Here is a 23,157-nt window from a genome sequence, read left to right as displayed (position 1 = left end):
TCCCGGTGTTTGTTTCAGCTTAGGTAGGGTGGGCTTCTCCCTTTGATGGGTCATTTCCTTCTCTCCTTTCACATTCCAGGCTGCATTAAGATGACAAATTTCACTTACAGGGCTCGGGCACAGACATGAAAACTTGAGCTATTGAGCTAACAGAGTGAGTGCAGAGGAGTCGATTTATGGTGGGGAGAACAGGGGTGTTTGAAGAACGTGAAAGTTCCGGAGAACCCAGCTCTGCATCCGAGCACAGACGGGATGGCTCAGGTGCTACCCCCCAACCCCAGACCCTGCCTCTTAAACCTCATCACAAGTCTCAAGGGTGGAAGAGAAATGTGAAAGTGATTAAGAAACGTGTTTAAAGCTCATGCTCACATCCTAGACCTCATCGCTTGCAGATGAAACTTTTTTTTGGATATAACCTTGTAGAGGGCTTTGCAGAAATATTTAGAAGTATTTAGAATAAAGGTCCTGTGTCCTTTTCTGTCTGTGAACTGTGCAATAAACACTTCTCTTTTCCTACCCCGCCTTTAGCAAGGGAAAAAAAATCTTGGACGGTGAAGAGCAAGTCCATCACATCAAACATGACTGCGTTAAATGCTAAAATGTTCAAAGTCCGACTGAGATAGATAAAGGCTTTGATGGAAAGTGGATATTTCCCAGGGACATTACAAGCAATAATCCAGATGTTAGAGTGTAATGCAACGAGTGTCCCTGGATTGATCAGGAGCTCCAGCCAAGCTGGGCCTGGTGCAGGCCTTTGCCTTGCCCTCCCATGCTGTTCCGCCATATGGAACCTATCTCTGGGCCCCGTTAATAACCAGCTTTGGATTCCATTTTCACAGAGCTCATAGAGCTAAGTGGGGCTGTTTTATGGACAAGTTAGATAGAAGCCTTTCCAAGATAAACATCCAATTTGAAATTAGGACATACCAAGCCACAAAATTATTTTAGGGCATATTTCATGGAAACACTGCCATTTTTCTTAGGCAATTGCCAGACTGTAGGATGCCCTTTGATCCCTTGTGGACATTACTCCCTTCTTTATAAAAAGGATTTTGAAATAGTTGCAGTGTTTAGGGAGGAATATATCTGTCGGAACTTTGAAGCATGGCCCTGGGACAGGTCATGCTTCAGCTTATTGGTTGGCAAGTCAAACTTTAAGAAGAAGAAACATAAAAAAAGAAAGTGCAGCAGGATGTATGAATCAAATTCTCATTTTCTTTTTAAAGATGGAAGTTTTCCGCCTGTGTGCTTGGTAAGCTAGAGAATATTTTAAAAGGATCTGTATGCACACACATAGAGTATAAACACAGCTACATACGTATTTATATATGTACCTGTCTATACATTCCGATGGTATGCATTGTTTTTAATAAATACAAAGTTACTTAACCTTATTTCATAGATTTTCATGATTGAATGTATTCTTTGTATAACCCAACTTCTGATAGAAGTTAGAGAAAGAATTGTTCCTGTTTTCAAGAGGAGAGGGTTTTTTCTTTTTTAAACAAATTATTTTCCCGTCTCCCTTTCCTGTTCTGTATCTGCATCTTCAAACCTGTGTGTGTGCATGTGTGTGTGTGTGAATTCCAGTTTCCAAAGAAAAGCAACACAGATATGAAACTGGGAGTATACATTTCCATAAAATAGCTTTGTTTAAGGAAATCATAAAATGACCCAAACGCTTGGCATTACTGCATCATTTGTTAAGAGGGGTGGAGTGACGTGTGTTGGATGAGGTAAACTGGCATGTAATTAACCCGGCGCTGACATACCGTTCGTTGTGATAAATTGTGAGTAACTGGTGTCCAAGCAAATTGATGCCTAAATGATCTCAAAGATATAGTGAGCAGATGACAGGAATGAATATATAGTGTTAGAAATTCATTGCTTTACTGTGATGCTCGACACCATCTCCGTCCTTCAGCCCATTTATTTCTCCCTCAAATTAAGCCATCCACCCTCGTGCCATCTCACGTACTGCGTGGAGAATGTGAATGAATTCTGCCAACCAAGCACAGCCTGTGGATCAGGTCAGGGATTCTCACTCAAACAAACTCACCATAAAAAGACACTGTCGAGACCTTCAGGGTATTTAACAATGTTAAAGGAGTAGACGTTACTTGTGTTGAGTGTGATCATGGCATGGTGCTTATGTAAAAACAGATAAGTATTTTGCTTTCAGATATTTCAGCCAGAGGAAACATTAGGGAAGCAGGGAAAGATGTAATAAGATGACAAAATGTGATGAATAAGCACATGGAGGTTGGTTGTGCTGGTCTCTCTGTGTGTGTGTTTGAAGATTTACATAATGAACATTAAAAATAAAGTGTGCTTGTCCTCTTCATAATTTAATTCTGGGGGATATTTGCCTTTTTCTATATTCTGTTTAAGCTGTGTGTGATGTAGAAAAGGAAAAAAAAAAAAAATAAGGTAACAGTTACTGAACACTTACTTGGTCCCAGGCCCTGGTCTGTGTTCTTTACCCAACGTTCCCCTCCCACCAGATCTGCAAAGCTCATTTGGCTGTCAAGCCTATTATGAGCTGTCTCTGGACCTGTGAATCTTGCACTACAATTAGCCTTTTTTGTTGTCCCCTACGGGGGATTCTCCTTTTTTTTTGGAAAATCCCAGGGATGGGGGAGCCTCGTGGGCTGCTGTCTATGGGGTCACCCAGAGTTGGACATGACTAAAGCGACTTAGCAGCAGCAGCAAGGGATAAGGCTCAGCAGCAAAGAGTCTGCCTGCAGTGCAGGAGATACAGGAGACTCAGGTTTGATCCCTGGGTCGGGAAGATTCCCTGGAGGAGGAAATGGCAACCCACTCCAGTATTCTTGCCTGGGAAATCCCATGGACAAAGAAGCCCATGGGCTAGCAAAAGAGTTGGGCACGACTTAGTGACTGAGCACAAGAAATAAAGAGAGGTAGGGACGGATTCAAGTGTGAAGGATAAATTGAAAGTCATAATTTTGAAATGCCCAGAGGTAGTTTGTTTCCCTGCAGAGCAGTGCCTGGTTCTTATATCTCCGTTTCCCAGAATGCCTCTCTTCCCTTCCTACTATCAGAGTAGCCAAAGGCCCATTTGGAAGATTCTACGGAAGAGCACGTGTGGGTGGGGAGGCCAGTGCCAGGTGCCAGTGTTGTTTGAATCCATCCTTCACTGGAGGCTCCAAGCCCAGTGCTTGAGAAGGAAGTCACATAGCTGTGGTTGCAGGTTTGCAGAACCAGTGAAGAACATTCACACATTCACTAGGCAGGGAGTGCTATTTCTCATGAATATTGAAAGCTGGACCACCCCCTCTGATCACCAAAGTCACACTCAAGAATTATCAGCAAGTTTATATGTCATCTTTATTTCTTTGCTTTAGTCCTCTTTGATACGCAACCTCCGGCTCTCAGAGTCCTTGAAAAAGAACCAACTCTGGAACGGGATTATAAGTATAACTTTGTTGGAAGGAAGGAATGTCTCAGGCGGAAGCGTGGCAGAGATGTTTGTCCAGTTAAAACTGGGAGATCAGAGGTATAAAAGTAAGGTAAGTTCTGTCAATTCCTTAAGGAGAACAATGTCTTTAAGATGAAAACAATGGGAAAAAATGTATGTTTTCCCCCTCTAAACTTTGCAAGAACAAAATTTATTTTTAACTCTCCTGTGTGGATTAGGAGCACCCCAGAAAACAAAATAAATGTACAGATGCTGTCTGTTAATATGGGGCATTTGATTGCTTAGTGTCATTTATTTTAATATAGTCACTGGAGCTAGGGAAAGTTTATTAAACAATAGATTTGAATGCATGGCTTATTTTCATTTTGAAAATAAACAACTGTGTTTCAGAGATTGTGCTGAAAACAATTACTAAGTGTTTTCAAAAATCCTACAAAAATAAAATAGTGTAATATGTTATAGTTGAATTAAAATACTTGAGTTAAACTAACTAAACATATTTTCAAAATTATACACTCCTGGATTTCTCTAACTTGTTGGTATGAACACCAAAAATAGACATCTAATACTGCTGTTTCTTTACTCTGGTTTTTTTTAAAGCTATCTAAAAGTATTAAAAGTGATTTGTTTTGAACAAAAGTAATAGCTTTTTTTTTTTAAGCTGTCTTTAAAAATCAATCATCTTATTCCACTGATCCAAATTCCATTTAATTTTTAATCTCAGTAATTCGGTGTGGTTTTTATTTCAAAAACCCTAGTCTCCAAACCATGGTAATTAATTAGTTTTACATAACTGTCAGACAGGAATATTTCCTATGTTTTATGGATTGAGGGAACTAGGGTACTTGAAAGTTAAGTCACTTGCCAAAAGCCACATAGGAAGAAAAACATCAGAGTGGAAGACTTTGAAAATAGGCCCGAGGGTATTTGCAGCTGGGGCTTTCCAGGGTAGCGGACTTACCTGAAGCAGACTAGTTACGGAATGACTTAGCGGGGCAGGAGGTTGTCTCTCCTGCACAATTTTCAGTGCAGAATCAAATATTAAAGGTCATTTACTCCAGCGCAAGCAGCAGAGAACCGAAGCTCATGTTGCAGAATTGTTGATTATGAGAAATGCAAGAAATTGAAGCAAAGTTATGGCCAAAATGTACAGATGATAATTTTAAGCAGGCAGTTTTAGGCTGTACCTCACAATAAGTGTATCCAGGATAAGCACAGGTCTCCATTAAGATTCCTTTAACCCTCCAGCATCAGGGTAAGGATTTATAGAAAAATTATTCATCACTAAGCGCATTTACCCTTTTAGACTAAGGTGAAGGGTAGAAAGAGTCCAGTATCTGCTGCATTCCCCCTTGGGGAATACTGCGCTTAAGTTGTGATCAAATGGGCTTTTTTTTCTGCATAGTTTCTAAATTCTGTGATCTGATATATTTAAACTCAACGATGATGAAAAACAGCATAGATGATGTTATATGGTGTTGGCTGCAGTTGAGGTCTAAGCAGTTCATTTTTTCCCATGCGAGCAAACTTGGCCCCAGGATTTCATCATTGGCCCTGAGTTCCTGGTATTTAGTGGCCCACATTTTTGCTCACTTTTTCTTCACAAATTGAATCTCTGTGTAAACGAAACAGAAATGAAAGTCTTGCCAATGAATCAAACACATAAGCAGTTTGAAATCACTCTTGGAGAACATGGAAACACTTGTGGAGTTTTCCAACCACGCATGTTCATTTTTAGGTTTGGCTGTAGTGGAATTTCCTAATCTTCCTCTGACTCCAGTGACTGGATTCAGGAAACTTGAATTTAGAAATAGGCAGTCACATACAAGTTATGGGTTTCTCATGTAATGCATCTGACAGATGTTAATTAAGATCCCAAATTGTTAATTTATATAGTTCTTAAGCCAGCGCTGAAATGGATGTGCCAATAAAAATGTTATTTCCATTTGATTAACCAATTAGGAGTATCTTTTGTAAGAGAGAAGAGCTATAAAATATCTATTGAGATACAATATTATATAGAGAGTGCAGCTCAATAGTCAGTATTATATATGTGTAATAAATATTACCCATGTATCAAAAATATATATTTTGTATACCTATAACATTGATTGTTTCTTTGGGGATAACAATGCTGTTTCTAATTTGGTGGATAAATGACTGAATCTGGGGTCAGCTAAAAGAGTATGATGTTTTGCCAATTCTTAAAACCTTGACATGCCTTTCATTTTCAACAAGGAAAATTTTAACTGTGTAAGAGTGATCATAACCATAATTATGATTGCCTTCCTGCTGTTTAGAAATAAATGAATGTGTAGCTGCTATAGTGATGAATGACATTTTAAGAAAATAAATATTATAACTGCATGTTTTCTAGACACTGTGTAAGAGTGCAAATCCGCAGTGGCAGGAACAGTTTGACTTTCACTACTTCTCTGACAGGATGGGCATTTTGGACATTGAAGTGTGGGGAAAGGACAGCAAAAAGCATGAGGAACGTTTGGGCACGTGAGTCTCTTCTGCTTTCTAAATGGTGGGAGACGTGTCTGCATGAGGCTGGTCTATAGCATTGTCCTTATCTGGTTGAGCTTAGAGTAAAACCTCATATTCCCACCCCAAGGAGCCATAAGTTAGCTGGACCTTAACCTGGGGAAGACTTTTTCATTTATTAATTGGTATATGCTGTTTAGTATTGATTGCAACAGAAGAAAATCGTTATGTGTCAGGGATTCTCTAAAGAAAGATAATGTCCCATCTCAGACTCTTTGGGAAATGTTGGTATCAGTTTCCAATGCACCCTATGAGTTTGGTTTTGCTATTTAGTGAAAATACCAAATAATTCAGTAACACCATGAAGCTAGGTGTCCCAAATTGATGGAACCTTTCCATTGTCCTCTATGAACTTTGTGGCAAATCATAATGAAACCTGTTGAGGCCAGATCAGTTTTATTTGTATACTTCGGACCTTCCCAACTTAATTGAGGTGCTCACTTGTATATAATGAGAAATATTGTAAGTATTAATAGTTTCCATATAGGATTATAGTAAGACTATAGTTAAATGCGATTCTGCCTACATCGTAGCTGCCCCAGTTTAAGCATGAAGGATATGCTGGTGGAGGCATACATCTCTGATATTTCTGGGAAGGCTGCAAGTTCACAATATTATCCTTATTTTATAGATGAGGGAATGGAGTGCTGAGAATCTTGGCAGAATAGTGAATGCGAGACTCAGGATTATCTGTTTTCAAAGACCCAAGTTTTTTCTTCCAAACTACTGCGTTTTGTTCAGCCAATATGCATCCAGTTTGTCCACCCATTCTAAATTTAGAATACAGCATTTAAACGGCTCTCAACATCTGTCTGTGGTCTTTTTCAAACCAAGTTCTCTGGAGCCCTGGGTTCAGGGAGATGTGTTGGGGCCAGCTTTCAGGATAATCAAGTTTCTTCTGAAACCAGAGCATCTCCACTTTAACCTGTGCTCTGTGGTGGGGTTCTGTTCCAGGCAAGAGTTTTACTGCTGAACACGAAAGATTGAAAGCCCTTCATCCAGTAGAACCCCTTCATTTTACAGATGAGGAAGTCCAGAGGTCCAGAGATGTTATGTTTTTCTATCAGCAAGGAATTTAGGGGCCAAAATAGGCTGTGCCCCAGCTAACCCAAAACCCAATGCAGTGCTTTTTTTCTGTGTAGAATGCTTAGCAGAGGCGGTTGCATGAAACATCAGTTCTTTTTGCTGCTGTTATCCCATCCTAGTATTCTTGGGCTTCTCTTGTGACTCAGCTGGTAAAGTCACATCCACCTGCAATACGGGAGACCTTGGTTCAATCCCTGGGTTGGGAAGGTCCCCTAGAGAAGGGAAAGGCTACCCACTCCAGTGGGTACATTTCATGCAAAGATGGGCTCGATAAAGGACAGAAATGGTATGTACCTAACAGAAGCAGAAGATATTAAGAAGAGGTGGCAAGAATACACAGAAGAACTGTACAAAAAAAGATCTTCATGATCCAGATAATCATGATGGTGTGATCACTCACCTAGAGCCAGACATCCTGGAATGTGAAGTCAAGTGGGCCTTAGAAAGCATCACTACGAACAAAGCTAGTGGAGGTGATGGAATTCCAGTTGAGCTATTTCAAATCCTGAAAGATGATGCTGTGAAAGTGCTGCACTCAATATGCCAGCATATTTGGGAAACTCAGCAGTGGCCACAGGACTGGAAAAGGTCAGTTTTCATTCCAATCCCAAAAAGGCAATGCCGAAGAATGCTCCAACTACCGCACAATTGCACTCATCTCACACGCTAGTAAAGTAATGCTCAAAATTCTCCAAGTCAGGCTTCAGTAGTATGTGAACTGTGAACTTCCAGATGTTCAAGCTGGTTTTAGAAAAGGCAGAGGAACCAGAGACCAAATTGCCAACATCCACTGGATCATGGAAAAAGCAAGAGAGTTCCAGAAAAGCATCTATTTCTGCTTTCTTGACTATGCCAAAGCCTTTAACTGTGTGGATCACAATAAACTGTGGAAAATCCTGAAAGAGATGGGAATCCCAGACCACCTGACCTGCCTCTTGAGAAATCTGTATGCAGGTCAGGAAGCAACAGTTAGAACTAGACATGAAACAACAGACTGGTTCCAAATAGGAAAAAGAGTACGTCAAGGCTGTATACTGTGACCCTGCTTATTTAACTTATATGCAGAGTACATCATGAGAAACGCTGGACTGGAAGAAGCACAAGCTGGAATCAAGATTGCCGGGAGAAATATCAATAACCTCAGATATGCAGATGACACCACCCTTATGGCAGAAAGTGAAGAGGAACTCAAAAGCTTCTTGATGAAAGTGAAAGAGGAGAGTGAAAAATTTGGCTTAAAGCTCAACATTCAGAAGACTAACATCATGGCATCCGGTCCCATCACTTCATGGGAAATAGATGTGGACACAGTGGATACAGTGTAAGACTATTTTTTTGGGCTCCAAAATCACTGCAGATGGTGACTGCAGCCATGAAATTAAAAGACGCTTACTCCTTGGAAGGAAAGTTATGACCAACCTAGATAGCATATTGAAAAGCAGAGATATTACTTTGCCAACAAAGGTCCATCTGGTCAAGGCTATGGTTTTTCCTGTGGTCATGTACGGATGTGAGAGTTGGACTGTGAAGAAAGCTGAGTGCTGAAGAATTGATGCTTTTGAACTGTGGTGTTGGAGAAGACTCCTGAGAGTCCCTTGGACTACAAGGGGATCCAACCAGTCCATTCTGAAGGAGCTCAGCCCTGGGATTTCTTTGGAAGCAATGATGCTAAAGCTGAAACTCCAGTACTTTGGCCACCTCATGTGAAGAGTTGACTCATTGGAAAAGACTCTGATGCTGGGAGGGATTGGGGGCAGGAGGAGAAGGGGACGACAGAGGATGAGATGGCTGGATGGCATCACTGACTCGATGGACGTGAATCTTAGTGAACTCCAGGAGTTGGTGATGGACAGGGAGGCCTGGCGTCCTTCGATTCATGGGGTTGCAAAGAGTTGGACACGACTGAGCGACTGAACTGAACTGAACTGAACCCACTCCAGTATTCTGGCCTGGAGAATTCCATGGACAGTATAGACCATGTGGTCGCAAATAGTCGGACACAACTGAGTGACTTGCCCTTTGATCCCATCCCATCTCAGTAACTTATCCTGAGACAGACAAGAGGAATTTTGGCATGTTCCTCCCGTGCTTGTCTGCAGTGGCATTCTGTCGACAGAATGGCCTGGTTTGTCCTAGGGTACTTAATAATCTGAGCTCTCACTCACCTGATGGCAGCACTCTTGCCCACTTATCATGTGGAACATGCACACGCACCTACACAGTTCATCCATCCATGTAAACACTGGCTAGGAGGGCCAGGCTGCCTCCGGCTGAGACCGGGGAGCTCTTCCTGCTGTGTGCGTGTTGTGGTCCCGGTTCCGTTGCTTTGTGCAGCCTGCTCAACCCCAGTTCTCTGCTGCTCTGGTAGGTAGTAGCCATACTTCCCTGGAGATCTGCAGGGCCAGATTTGTGGTTTGGGGCACCAAACTAGGCCCTGTCACTCTTCTGCGCTGGAGAAAGGTCTTCCTGTGGTCCAGAATGCACAGATTTTTCTCTGTCAGGTGCTTTCCTAGTCTCCCCGCTCCTCCGTTTCCACAGGATAACTTAGACGCCTGCGTGTTCTCAGTGCCTCCCACCCTGGTCACTGCCGCGACACCCCTGTGCGCTGCCAACACCCACAGCAGAAGGATCAGACGCGTTGTGCTAGCCAGCGGAGCACGGATAAGTCACGTCAGTGCACAATGCAGAGAACTCTGTGTCCCGCAGTGTTATCTGAAGGATGGCCTTTGAGCCCCCGGTGATGGATGGCCCATGTGTTATTTTCGTAGGTGCAGAGAGTAATGGCCTTTCGTTTCGTGTGTCACCATGCCGTCATGTTTCCTTCACATAGTAGGAAATGCTTTTTCAAATGAGCGTTAAGTTTCTTTACAGACACAGGAAATAATTGGAGATGTCCCTCTTATGCCATGTTTTGTCATTTGGGTCTTCATTTATTATTTGAGCTATTTCCTGTTTGTGACTTAGACGTCTACCTGCCCCAGTGGCCATTCTGCCCTTCCTCTTCGTGGACTTTAAAGGAATTTTTTTGGGTATCCTTTTCCTTTTTCCTCTCCTGAGGGACAGAAGATAACAGAAGTGTCTCTTGGGCTTTGACTACACAGCGTTACCCAGAGTGAACTTCCAGGTGGGGTGAGACTTCCCCTAAAATACACCACTGCTTGTCATAGTGAAAGGAGAGATTGTGTTGGCATATGGATGTCACAGACCTGTTACTTATTGTTCCTTCTTGCATAAAAGGGTTCACTCTCTGTTTTCCTGTTCTTTGTTGTAATTGTTAAGGATCAGTTATTTTATCCACCAACTGTTGGGAAATACCTTGTTGTGTCAGGAGGGTCTTTGGCTATGTTGAATGTTCTCAGACCTGTCTCATAATTTGTCTTTGGATGGTGATAGCAGTTTAAAGTTCTGCATGGCCTCTGTGAGAAACTCTTCCCCCACTGAAGCTTCCCCTGGCAGGCATCGTGAGAGGAGGGACGGAACGCTCTGGGTTGTGTTTCCTGGGCTGTCTGGTAACCACAACACTTGCGAGCTACGAGACCTTGGGCAGTGGCCTTTCTTGTGGTTTTTCCATCTGCGTAACAGGGTCTTCAGCCAACTTGCAGGCCATCATGGCAACTGGCAACCATGTTATTGTTGATTGCTATTATTACTCCTATTAATTTTGAGATTTTTTTTTTTCTTCTGGAGAATAACTACAGATCCCCACTACTAAATTGTGCTGTTTAAGTATTTGAGATATGACTGGTTAAAATTCAGCTCAGTTTTGTTTATTCAAAACAGAATAGAGATTTTTGTGTGTGTGTTTTGGTGGAAGTGAGCAGTGACTATCTTCCAGGATGTGATGGGAAGGATATTTATTGACTCAAGAACTGAACAGTGTCGATTAGCCTGACCGACATTGGTTTTGTAGCTGTGGATGGTGGTAGACCGGGGCAGTGGTCAGTTATGGTCATAACTGGCGTTTGTGTTGGCATTGGTGGGTTGCTAGCTTGGTGATAGTTCAGCCTTGTCCTGCCTACCCAACCACCATGGCAGCCAGCCTCCTCCAGGCTCTCTGAGTCATGGGGAGCTTTCTGAAATTCCTTATGTCCTTATGGTCCACCTGTGGGCTTCCGCTAAGCCACAGGTAGCTCCTAAGGAGGTCAGGGCTGGTGAGATAAGAGTGCTTGGGCAAACCAACACCCCAACCCCCAATACAGGGTGTCTACTATTCATGGGACAGAAAAAAAAAAAAGTCTTTTGAGTCCATCTATGGTGCAGAAACAGTGGATTTTTAGGAGGAGTAAGAAATAAAGCTAAATATAACCTGCTCCAACTTTTAAACAAAATGGCAAGAGTAGAAATATAGATTAATCTTCTTGTCAACCTGTACCATTTCAACATAATCATACCATTTTCTTAAAGTATATTTTATATTTCCCTGTGATACTGGTGATTAATTTGTTATAGAATATTCTAGCTTCCAAAGTGGTGCCAGTGGTAAGGAATCTGCCTGCGAGTGTAGGAGATGCAAGAGATGTGAGTTCAATCCCTGAATCAGGAAAATTCCCTGGAGGAGGAAATGGCAACCCACTCCAGTATTCTTGCCTGGAAAATTATGTGGACAGAGGAGCCTGGTGGGCTACAGTCCACGGGGTTGCAAATAGTCAGACACGACTGAGTATGCATGCATGGATGCACGCAGACTTAGTTTGGAAAAGGTAAGAATGAGATTGCACAAGCTTATTTTAACTGGGCTGCCGCAGAGCCAATCCCGAGTCCCACATGGTGCCTTAGAAAGTGGCTCTGATGTGCTGCCCGTTTACCAGTGACTCCGACGCGCAGGAGAATGAGGGTATTTCTTTGGACAGATCGCACGCCATGTTGCTGATCTGCTTTCACAGCAAGGCTTGACACAGTCATCATTTGCTTCCTGTTCACCCCCGTTCTTAGCCTCTGAGATTTACAGCTTTTAAAACTCTAGGACTCTTTTCTGCCCCCTTGCATTTAAGTTAAAAGCTGACCAGTCTATAATATAAAACATAGAATTATGGTAATGAATAAGAGGTTAAAAGCTATCATGGCAAGTGGAACTTAGCAGGTTTGGCTGACTGATATGGTAAAAATTATGTGTTGAATTAAAACATTAAAATGCGGTGGGATTAATGGAGAAAGACAGGAACAGGAGGTCAGAAACAATGCTAAATCAGCACATTAACTGCCTGTGGGCTGGAGATGCTGGCTTTAATATATGCAGAGAAAAAAAAAAAAAACTTGCAGAGGGAAAAAAAAAAAAAGTAACTTAGTCCTTGTTTTCTCCAGGTGAATAGAAATGCAGATATTTGAATCTGGGAGGTATCCATACATATATTTCTTTCCCTTTCTTTTTTATATAGAGGAGGAAATAGACCCTACAAGATATTCAGTTGGTTAACAAAAGAGAAACACTGACTTGATAATTTGGAGTGTTTGACTTTGAATTTTATTTTGCCACTAGGATTCATTTTGTTTGTTCGTTCATTTTACTCAACAAACACTGAGCATGTTGTGTATCAGACATCCTACCAAAAGCTGGGGGTTCACGTGTGGGTCGTGTCCTCAGGCACTAGGTTGTGGGCAGCTTTCTGGAAGAAGAGCGGCTCAGCTGAGACCTGTCACATGGGTGGTGGTTAGCCTGACCAGATTGGAGGAAGAACGTTTCAGGAAGATGGGACCAAATGGGCAGAGACTTAGAGAGGAGGGAGAAGACGTCTGAGAAACTTGAAAGGAATGCAAAGAGTGGTGATGTCACGCGATCTGACTAGAGCGGAAAGCGGAAGTGAGGTCACAAAGCCGTCGGATTCCATCTCCTGCCCGTGAACCACGGCTGGACTTGGCTAGACCCAGACACACCAGTGCCCGGCTCCTTTCTGTTCACTACTTGTTACCACAGTGGACCTCTGATGGACTGAATGATCTACAACCTGACTTCAGAATGATGAGTTCTTGGTCCTCTAAGGGCCCGTGGGTAGCACCTGTTGAATTATGGTCCATACGTGGTCACTCCCCCTGCTGGTGGAGCCGCACATGAGATGCCCTGGGGGCAGACCTGATTGGCTAATGCTCGTTACTCATGTGTTTTGCATGGACACTCTGCACACGTGCTTTCCACATTGTCTTTTTCAGTACAGTTTCATAAGTTTTATTGCTTCATCGGTTTTTGTTAACAAACACATCTTTGGATATATTGGCCAGAGTCTCTTGGGCTATGGTGAGTTAACAGGTATTTTTTGTTTTACGTTGTTTGTAGGTCAGTATCTCTGATACCTTTATCAATGTGTCTGTACTGTCATCTACTATTATGGGAAAAATTTTAAATACTTACCCTGCTGTAATTCATCACAATTGAATGATTAGCATTTCTTTAGATCAGGGGTCACCTAACTAGGGCCCGTGGGTCAAGTCCAGAAGGCTGCTTGTTTTTGAGTAAAGTTTTATTGGAAAAGAGCACTGTTCATTTCTTTACATTGTCTATTATTGCTTTCATGCTACAAGGGGAGAGTTGAGTAGTTGTAGCAGAGACCATGTAGCCCCAAACTAAAACTGTTTACTCTTTGGCCCTTCAAAGAAAGATCTTTGTGCCCCATCATTTATTAATGTTGGTGTGGTTTTTAATGATAATTGGAACATTAATTATGAGAGCCTTTTAAACCACATATCCAAAAACTGAGTTTATTTTTCAAAGAAAATTGCATCTAGAGTAGTAAGCTTAGTTTCATCAAGCCTCATACAATGTTGCCATTTGGGTAGAGTTTGGGAAGAAATTTAGAGGATACAAAAGAGAAAAGAGAATATATGACAATACCTGTAAAATTCTAGAATTGATGAGTGAGTGAGTAGTGTTTATAAGAATGAGCAGGCAGGAGGGAAGGAGGAGGGGGTGTTTTGCATTGCGATGAATCTGCGCTGGATCCGTTCTTCTAGGCATCCTCAGGGGCCAGCTCTGCACTTCACCTGCAACTGGTTACTAAACAGGTAACAGAAAGTCTTGGGAAAGAACAGCAGATTGGCTAGTGCTTCAGGCGCGGCGCCGGCCAGATTATTTATTTTTTTCCCGGGGTAGAATGTGATAACCTATAGAAAATGAATGAAGCAGCCCAGAGTCTCCTTTTAAGACTTTTGTATTAAACTTGTCTTTGGTGAATGTATTTCAAAATGATTATATCTTAAAGATTTTATTTACTTGCACCTGAAGAAGGTCATTTTGTTTACATGATACTCACCTCTCTTCAGAAGATTCAATTGAGTGTTACGGTAAAAGAGTTCTGAAATTCTGGAAGAAAAGTCCTTATTTTTATCTTTTCTTTCACTACTTTGGCTGGTCATACAGTAACCAGTTCCTAGCTTGGGGTTAATGTAAGTATTTCTTCTGCCTCTGACTAACCTCCAGAGCATTCTGGTTCTCCTTCCAACGTGAAGATGAGCTGAAGCCATGGAGACAGAGGTTGACACAGAAAAATAGGAGGCCTGAAGGAAAGGGTTTGGTGTGAGAGTCATTTCTTCTTACTCCCTTCTTTCCTCCTTTCTTCCAGAATGTGGAATTGAAGGGGGCAGCCAGCTGGATAGAAGAGATGGGGAGAGAGCACTTCAGTTCTAGAAAGTTCATAGAAAGTCATGCTTAGAGTTGGTGGTTAACACTAGGGAGAGGGTCGCTTTACATTAATTCTTAAGACTAAAGACGTTGGTGTTTTAAGAATCGATTAATTCATATGATGGGATGGGGACCCTAAGAGACAGGGGTCATAATCCGTGTACAAAAGGACAAGGTTTAATTTTGACTGACCCGATGCTGATGTATCAATTTAATTTGCTCTTTCAGGTCACTAAGAAAAGAAAAGTAAGCATTTGATTGAATTCACTCATTAATTAATTGAGAATGTAGAATCCGTTAGGTTTGTCCTGAAATTCCCTTATCTGGTGTTTATGTGGCTCTTATATCTAAAATAGGCAAGGCTATTTTTTTGTATAGGAATTCTTTCTTTGTTATCAAAATAAACTTTAAATATGAGATAGGTGCAAAAGTTTCATAGTGGGTAGAAATGACTGAAAAGTTTGTGAAAATGTGTAATTTCTGAGACAAAACCAAATGTTTAGTTTGATGTGATTCACACTTGTTTAAATTAGTAAACTGCTCTGTTCAAGGAAGCTGTAAATAAATAAATAAATAAATACTCTCCTATTTAAGGTTACCACCAGAGAAAAGTCTTAAACAAATTTGGATCATTCATCCTTCCATAGAAAGAGCTTTATTAAATGAAAGTGTGTATAACAGTGTAAAATAATGCTTAGCAAATATTCTTAAACAGATGTACTACTACTATACTTATTTAGAATTTTCAGGTCCTTAGTTTTGTAGGCGGAAAAGGCAATGGCACCCCACTCCAGTACTCTTGCCTGGAAAATCCCATGGACAGAGGAACCTGGTAGGCTGCAGTCCATGGGGTCTCGAAGAGTCGGACACGACTGAGCAACTTCACTTTCACTTTTCACTTTCATGCATTGGAGAAGGAAATGGCAGCCCACACCACTGTTCTTGCCTGGAGAATCCCAGGGACGGGGGATCCTGGTGGGCTGCCGTCTATGGGGTCGCACAGAGTCGGACACGACTGAAGCGACTTAGCAGCAGCAGCAGTTTTGTAGAAATGGCGCAGTTAAAGCACTTGACATTTCTTGCCCAGCAAAATTAACTCCCCACTCATATACTTGCTTACAAAATTTACTAACCCCTCTGTTCACAGTAGTAAACTTATTTACTGCTACAAAAAAATTTTTGATTCAAACCATAGAGGGTTATTTAAATATATATGAATATATTTTTTAATGTCTCCAGCAGAAACACATGATGAATTTATTACATGTAAAAGCTCTAATTGCCACCTCTTCTTATAACTGGAATCACTTTTGGTAATTTGAAAATAAATACCCACATAAATTTAATTTTATGGGTACGTATCCCTTACTGTAAAAATATTTTTATTCTGTACTAAAAATAGGCATAGACTTTTAATATTGGTAGGTTTTTCTCTTTAATTGGAAAAGAATTGCAAGCTTTCTTTCAAATTTATTTAACTGGAACTTTTTCCATATCCATGTGGCTCAAAACCATCATGGCTTTATATATGAGGTGGGTTTGCCTGTTGGCTATTGTCTGCAAACTTACAAAAGTGCATGAATGATGTGGGGTAAGACTCTATTGTCCGACATTATGAGGCAGTGCATCCGTGTTTGTAATAAAGTCTTGAACAGTCATCTGACTTAGTAACTAGAGATGGCGAATGGGAACGCAAACCACGCAGTGCCCGCCTTCCCTCCACTCAGCCCTGCCACCTCACCCACCGGGACGCGAACGAAGCGAGTGTGGTCCAAGCAACCCCAGGATTTTCCGTGTTAAAGCAAATAAATGGCTTAGCACCTCAGCCCCCCCTTTCAGTGTTTGCTTCTGTATTTAAATGTGTTTGAGGTTTTCAACATCACCAGAACATTGACTGTTAAGAGGCGGAAAACATGCAATTTATAGCAGATGGGTGCAGCCTTTTTTGGCTGTGCTGCAGAAATGGGATCAATCAACAGCACTTCATGCTCCATTTGTCTAACAGAAACCCACCTGGGGAAGCCCCGCGGAACGGTGCCTATTAGGAAAACACCTTAACACATTTCTTTAAATAAAATCTCGCCAGTTGGCATTAATCTGGAAGAAAATGGTTTCTCCATTAACCCTCTCCCGCTTGCACAGGCTCCTGTCTTTTCACCTCTTTTTGAACCAACGTCTCTTATTCTCTTGGATGGTTAAAAAAAAAAAAAAAAGACACAACCCAAGAAGCCTTCTAGAGCCCACATCCATAGTGCTGAAACTCTGAAACTTTTTTTCTTCCTAGTTTTTGATCTCATCAGCTTTCTGCAGACTTTACCTGGCAGAGATTTGCTGCTTCTCAATTCGTTTGCCACTTTCTCCACGCGGCCTTTTCTTTGAGTTTCTTGACATCTTTCTCTCCTTTACTGAGGGTGTGGTGTGTCGGGAGGGAGTGTTAGCAGCCAGGGGAGCCCCTGCAACCTTCACTGCTCAACCAGCCAGTGCCCAGACAGCGGGAGGTTTCATGGGGGGATGAAATGAAAATCAGGTGCTTTGGAGGGTCCGCGCCGCCACGCATTAATCGCTTTTCTGTCTGCTTCTGGTAACTTTTCCAGGTGTAAAGTGGATATCTCAGCCCTCCCACTCAAGCAAGCCAACTGCTTGGAGCTGCCATTGGAAAGCTGCCAGGGGACCCTTCTGATGCTGGTCACCCTCACGCCCTGTTCAGGGGTCTCGGTCTCAGATCTGTGTGTGTGCCCCTTGGCAGACCCCAACGAGAGAAAGCAGATCGCCCAGCGCTTTGTGAGTGCTCTGCCTTGCTACGCCCCCTCCCCACCCCACGCCCACTCCACCTTTAAGCTGAAACAAAGTCTGGGAATTGAAAAACTGCATCCAAAGAGATCTTTGTCCAAAGTTCAGTGGTATTTCTCCTAAACAAGACATCAGACATGGAAGTTAATGGCTAGTGAAAAGGTGAAAGTAGATTTTAGAATTCGCTTTCCTATTTAAAAGCCAGAGAAAGTGTTTGTATATTTTACCATTCAGGATCTCTTTGGAGAAAACTGAAATCCTCAAGGGGGCAAAAGGTTGTTTAGCATGTTTGTATATATGAATAGGTATTTTTATTTTATTTTGTTTGTCTTTTACTTTTATTTTATATTGAAGTATAGTCGATTTACTGAGTTGGCCAGGAAACATTTGTTTGGGTTTTTCCATAGGATGTTAGGAAAAATTTGAATGAACTCTTTGGTCAAACTAATGCACTGTTGTGTTAGTTTTAGGTTTACAGCAAAATTATTCAATTATACTTGTACATACATCTGTTTGTTTTCAGATTCTTCTCCCACATAGGTTATTGCTGAATGTTGAGTAAAGTCCCCTGTGCTATACATTAGGTCCTTGTTGACTATCTATTTTATATAGAGTAGTGTGTGTATGTTATTCCCAAAGTCCTAATTTACCCCTCCCCCTAAGTTTCCTGTTTGGTAACCATAAATTTGCTTTTGAAATCTGTAAGTCTGTTTTTGTTTTGTTAAAAAAAATTAATTTATATTATTTTTAGGAATTTTAATATAAATTCACAAAAATTGCTTTTTATAAACCAAATATTAATGTTTGCAATGTTGGGCATATGTTTCTAGACCCTCTTAAGATCAAGTGAGAAAGTACTTGTGTCTTCTAAAGCAAAACAAAGCCCTAGAGAGGCATGGGAGACTTGTTCCACACTCCCCTGGATAAGAACTGCTTGTGAATTTTTGCCTAACTAGTTGCAATGTTCTTAAAAGTCCACTCAGCATTTTTAAATCAAATGGGTTTGTCCTCGTCATTATTTCTTGTGCTCTTGCTTTCTCGGTGTCTTTATTTGCATTCTGGTTTTATTCCATCTTCTTTGTAAATCAATACGTTTATTTTACTGCCACACACATGAAAGGTGCATTTTAAGAAAGTGGCATGGAAATGAAGCAAAGATGAATCCCAATTTAATGGGAATATTATTCTCAGCGTAAACTTAAGTGTCTCCAGACTCCTTCACTGTGCAAGGTGTATTGATTAATTGAATAGTCCTTTATCTTCAGGACTACAAAGTCTAGCCACGCATCTTATTGACAACACAAGATTCTGCACGCAAGGTTGACATACTTTAAAGAAGTTTTGACAAAATCCACTTTTAATATTCTCTTTGATGACTTTACTTTAGCAAATGAAAAGAAAGCAAAAGTCTCCCAAATTTCCCATGGACAAATCGCAAAATTTTCCAAATTCATGAAGAGTTTCATGTATTTATAAGGTGACATTAGGTAAGATCAAAATGACTGCTTTGCATAATGCCTCAAGATTTGGGGAGTACTAATTTAAAAGAGGTTTGAAAAGGTAGAATCAAAATAAAAAGATCAAGTGTTTGTTTGTTTGTTTGTTTGTTTTTTGATCTAGACAGCTGGCCAGTGTTTAAGAGGGAAAGAACACTGCATTGTAAGATACAAGTTCCAGATCCCTGGATTTGTTTTTTAGGTTTTGAGAATAGGTAATCTTCAAAGGCATTTCACCTCAAAATTATGAAAATATTTTATTTCAAATGTGTCCATCTTAACTTAAATACTAGTTGTTGTTGTTGTTTTTTTTTTTTTTTAAGATTGAAAATTCTATTTGAAAAAGCAGCTTCTAAAAGTTCTTAGGAATGGTGCATATTTGTTAGGCAAACCTTAACTGTTATTAAGCTTTTGTGATTCTGACCTGAAATGCCTAAATAATAGGGGTTTTACTACCCTTCCATAAATCTCTGGGATCAACTTATCACAGGTTTTTAGTTATCTAGTGATGATGGAAATATTGTATCCAAAGGTTTGAAAGTACATCTTTTTCAGCAGATGTGTTTTGGAGGCAGGCAAAGAGCATTTATCTGCTTATCTTTTTCTTGCACAATTTCTAAACGATGTAGTGTGGTAGACATTTAAATATTTCTGTAAACGCTTAAGAATTATCAGTAGGTATATTAGAGCTTTGGCACCTGCCAACTAAAAATTAAAGTAAATGTGATTACAGAGCAGTACTGGATGTGCAGTCTCTAATGAATAGATCCTGCTTCCCTGGTGGCTCGGAGGTTAAAGCGTCTGCCTGCAATGTGGGAGACGCGGGTTCAATCCCTGGGTCGGAAAGATCCCCTGGAGAAGGAAACGGCAACCCGCTCCAGTATTCTTGCCTGGAGAATCCCATGGATGGAGGAACCTGGCGGGCTATAATCCGCGGGGTTGCAAAGAGTCGGACAGGACTGAGCAACTTCACTTTCACTTTCACTCTTTCTGGTGGTAATATGTATCCAGGAAGGGTCCAAGTTTAGTTCTCTGATACCCATAAACTTTATTCTAGCTGAGTCAGAATAATGTTGCCTTTTAGGGTGATTTAAAAGTTTCATTATAGAGAAAGAAGAAGGAACAGAGAATCAATGTCATTTTACACCCATTTTCCTGGTGGGATGTCTGTGCTATCACCAGGGGGCGATGTTAAAAGTAGATTGCATGTGCTTTGTAATTTGTTTATTTTAAAACTGAAGTTAATTAATTCTCAGTCAGTTTGAATCTGATTGTTGCAAATGCTGAAGTTCCCTGTTGACTGATATAAGGAGGTTTGGAACTTCTCCTAGCTTTGCATGAGAAAGGTTATGATAAATCCAGAAGGTACTTCCTGTAGGACTTGGTGGCATTAAACAAGGTATCAGAAAGCTGTGTTCATTGGATCTCCTTTCCTCCCGCAGTGCTTACAGAACTCCCTGAAAGATATGAAGGATGTCGGCATTTTGCAAGTGAAGGTTTTAAAGGCGGTAGATCTCTTAGCAGCAGATTTCTCAGGTATAAAAATCTTTTTCATCTTTTTTTTTTTCATTTTTATTTATTTCCTGACTTGAAATGACCCGATGGCAAACTGAAATGTTTTACTCAGTAGAAGCATGTACAGAGAAATCATACTCTTTCAAGCAGAGTCAGAAGAAAAAGTGCAAACAGGTTCTCTCACTTTACATTTTTCACATTATCCTTTGCAAATAATCTTGCTGTGATTAGGTAATGTGCTAGTCCCTTTGGCTTTCAGAGATATTTGTGGGTGATTCGTGTCATGACTTCTTACCAGTTAAATGTCTGAAGTTTTTCAAGCGGACTTCGGAAGACAGACTGACGTCTGTCCTCTCTCGCCGTACTGTGGACATAGTGTTCCGTCCTTGGCAGAGTGTATGGTGTAGTGCCTGGATCCTCATTCCAACTGGCTGGCACGTTTCTGTAACAGCAACCAAAGTCTGGGCCATGGAACCACTTTGCCATTGATATGGTGTTGTATGAAATTTCTCTTGGTGCTTCATGAATTGGAACTTATAGACAGAGGCTAGAGCAGACCTGCTCTGTGATGAATTCTGCTTGACTAAGATGAGAATGATCCAGACATTCCAGTGTCTGATTAGACAATGGCTCTCCTCTCCTTGCTAAATTGTACCCTTGTACTAGCAGTTTAAACACCTCTATGGCAGTTTACTTACCAAGTAAACTGATGAATATGAAGAATGTTATACAACATGGAGCTATCTATTAATGCAGTAGCAGATTTTTGTTGTTGTTATAGTTTTAGAATGTGGTCTACTCTCTGTATTTGTGTAACCTCAACTTCTGAGGCTGGGGTAGCTCAAACTCTGGAAAAGAGATTGTTAATTAGAAGCACTTTATATTACAAAAATTATAGAATATATAAGTTTAGAAAAGAGTTCTCCTCATTCTCCTTCCAAAAATGAGCCAGTGGAAATCATTCTACAAGATGATCACAGTGTTAAGGAAATGTCCAGTGAGAATATTTTAAAAATGCTTTTTTGCCCAATATGAATATAAAAATTCTGTTTGTGGATGAAATACTTCAATAAGGGCTTCTGATATTCATCAGTTTACTTACAAATGCTTATATAGGCTTAGATTGATTTAGAAATTTTCCTTTCTTTTGAAACTTTTATTAAAACACTTATTTCAGATGTAGCATGTGCCTTCGTCAGAAGTAATTTTAGTTTTCATCACTAAAATGCATGTAAAATTATTTACCAGTTTTTCAGTGCAAATCGTGTCTTACTTCCATCTCAGTGTTTCGATACGGCACTTTTTGAATCTGTGATTGTTGATGGCTCAGTAACATCATCTCAAGGCCCAGGAACTCATATATGCTTTCAAGCAGTATTTTCAGAAAAATCTTTTTGTAGTTTTATATTTTGTGATCACCAGGAACTAATTGCAATGCATTAAAAGACTTGTGTATAGCTACATCCCTATGTGGAAATACTCTTTTAAAACTTACCTTATTTTATGCTTGCTATCAGGTGACTTCCACAAACCATCCTCAAAACTAGGATTTATGGAGGTTGTTTCAGGCCAATGTGAATTCTCCAAAGAGTATTTTCAGTTACAGCTAATAGGAGAGAAACCTGGAAGATGAAAGCTTTTGTAAAGATCAGTCTATAAGGCAAAACCCTCTTTTCAGAAGAATAGTATTGGTAGAAAATGCTACCATTTGGTCATTTTTTTTGTATTCAAGATATGCAGTAGGTAGCTTTGGAGTGAAGGTGAGTATTAGAAGATTCCAGTAACAAAAGAAGTAGTTAGAAATCAAATAATGCTATGTTATTTGACTAAATGCCCTGATGTTTTACTGTCTCTATATTACCTACGAGAAAATTAGCACTCTTCTGATTTGAAGCAAAGATCCTTGTCATTAGCTAAACATGCCTTTAGACCATATGGATCTTTATTGTTAGAATCAGATCTCACAGTCTGTGTTCTTTATAGGTTGGCTCACTTCATAGGTGAACAGACTCACTCAGTCTGCTCCACACCAAGGTGTATTGCTTTAGGGCAACAAAGCGGACCTAATCCAGAGTTCTAAAGCAACTTTTCTCTGTGGAAGAAGAAGTGAATTGTGGTTGCTGTGAAGTAGCAATAGGATGTAATTAATACCTCCAAGATGTTAGTCACTATATCATACAGTAGCAACTCACTCTTTTTATTACTGTCGTTATTATTACCAATTCTCTTGATATGCAGTAAAAAAAAAAAATCCGGCTTCACTTGATCATGGATTAGAAGAGGTATACATCATTGCCAGTGCCAGGAACATTTAAGAAATAAGTAACTATTTGTACCCAGCATTTTCCAGTCAGCCTTATTTATTAATGAGTATTTCATTTTAGTTGCTCAGGAAACAGAGTATTCACCCCTGCAAATAAAAAAGAACTACATTTAAAAAAATCAGTTATTGCAATGTCAATGTATGGCAAAAAAAAAAAAAATCACAATATTGTAAAGTAATTATCATCCAATTAAAATAAATTAATTAATTAAAAATAATTAATTAAAAAACTGCATTTACTCTGCATAGCCAGGGACCTTCTCAAAGAATAATGGTCCTTTCAAAATGGAATTTTCCAACCTTCTTACTTTTTTTAAATGATAGTTTGTGTTTGTTGTTGTTGTAATTG

General features: G+C 40.4%; 1 protein-coding gene across 7 annotated transcripts in view; it reads left to right on the top strand.

Moving 5' to 3' along the window:
- MCTP2 (multiple C2 and transmembrane domain containing 2) overlaps positions 1 to 23,157 on the top strand; it is a 260,113-nt gene that overhangs the window by 113,651 nt on the left and 123,305 nt on the right. For 6 of the 7 annotated variants that reach the window (XM_070775046.1, XM_070775043.1, XM_070775042.1 and 3 more), the window contains 4 exons: positions 3,366 to 3,530; positions 5,817 to 5,947; positions 17,279 to 17,465; positions 20,413 to 20,506. In XM_070775046.1, coding sequence (XP_070631147.1) covers positions 3,366 to 3,530; positions 5,817 to 5,947; positions 17,279 to 17,465; positions 20,413 to 20,506 — 577 coding nt within the window. The remainder of the gene's footprint in view (positions 1 to 3,365; positions 3,531 to 5,816; positions 5,948 to 17,278; positions 17,466 to 20,412; positions 20,507 to 23,157) is intronic. The other variant, XM_070775049.1, reaches the window with a different exon arrangement.

This window comes from Bos indicus, chromosome 21, assembly GCF_029378745.1.
Source record: "Bos indicus isolate NIAB-ARS_2022 breed Sahiwal x Tharparkar chromosome 21, NIAB-ARS_B.indTharparkar_mat_pri_1.0, whole genome shotgun sequence".
NCBI classification, from domain to species: domain Eukaryota; kingdom Metazoa; phylum Chordata; class Mammalia; order Artiodactyla; family Bovidae; genus Bos; species Bos indicus.
The sequence above is the reverse complement of the archived record's forward strand: the minus strand, read 5'-3'. Positions and strand labels throughout refer to the sequence as shown.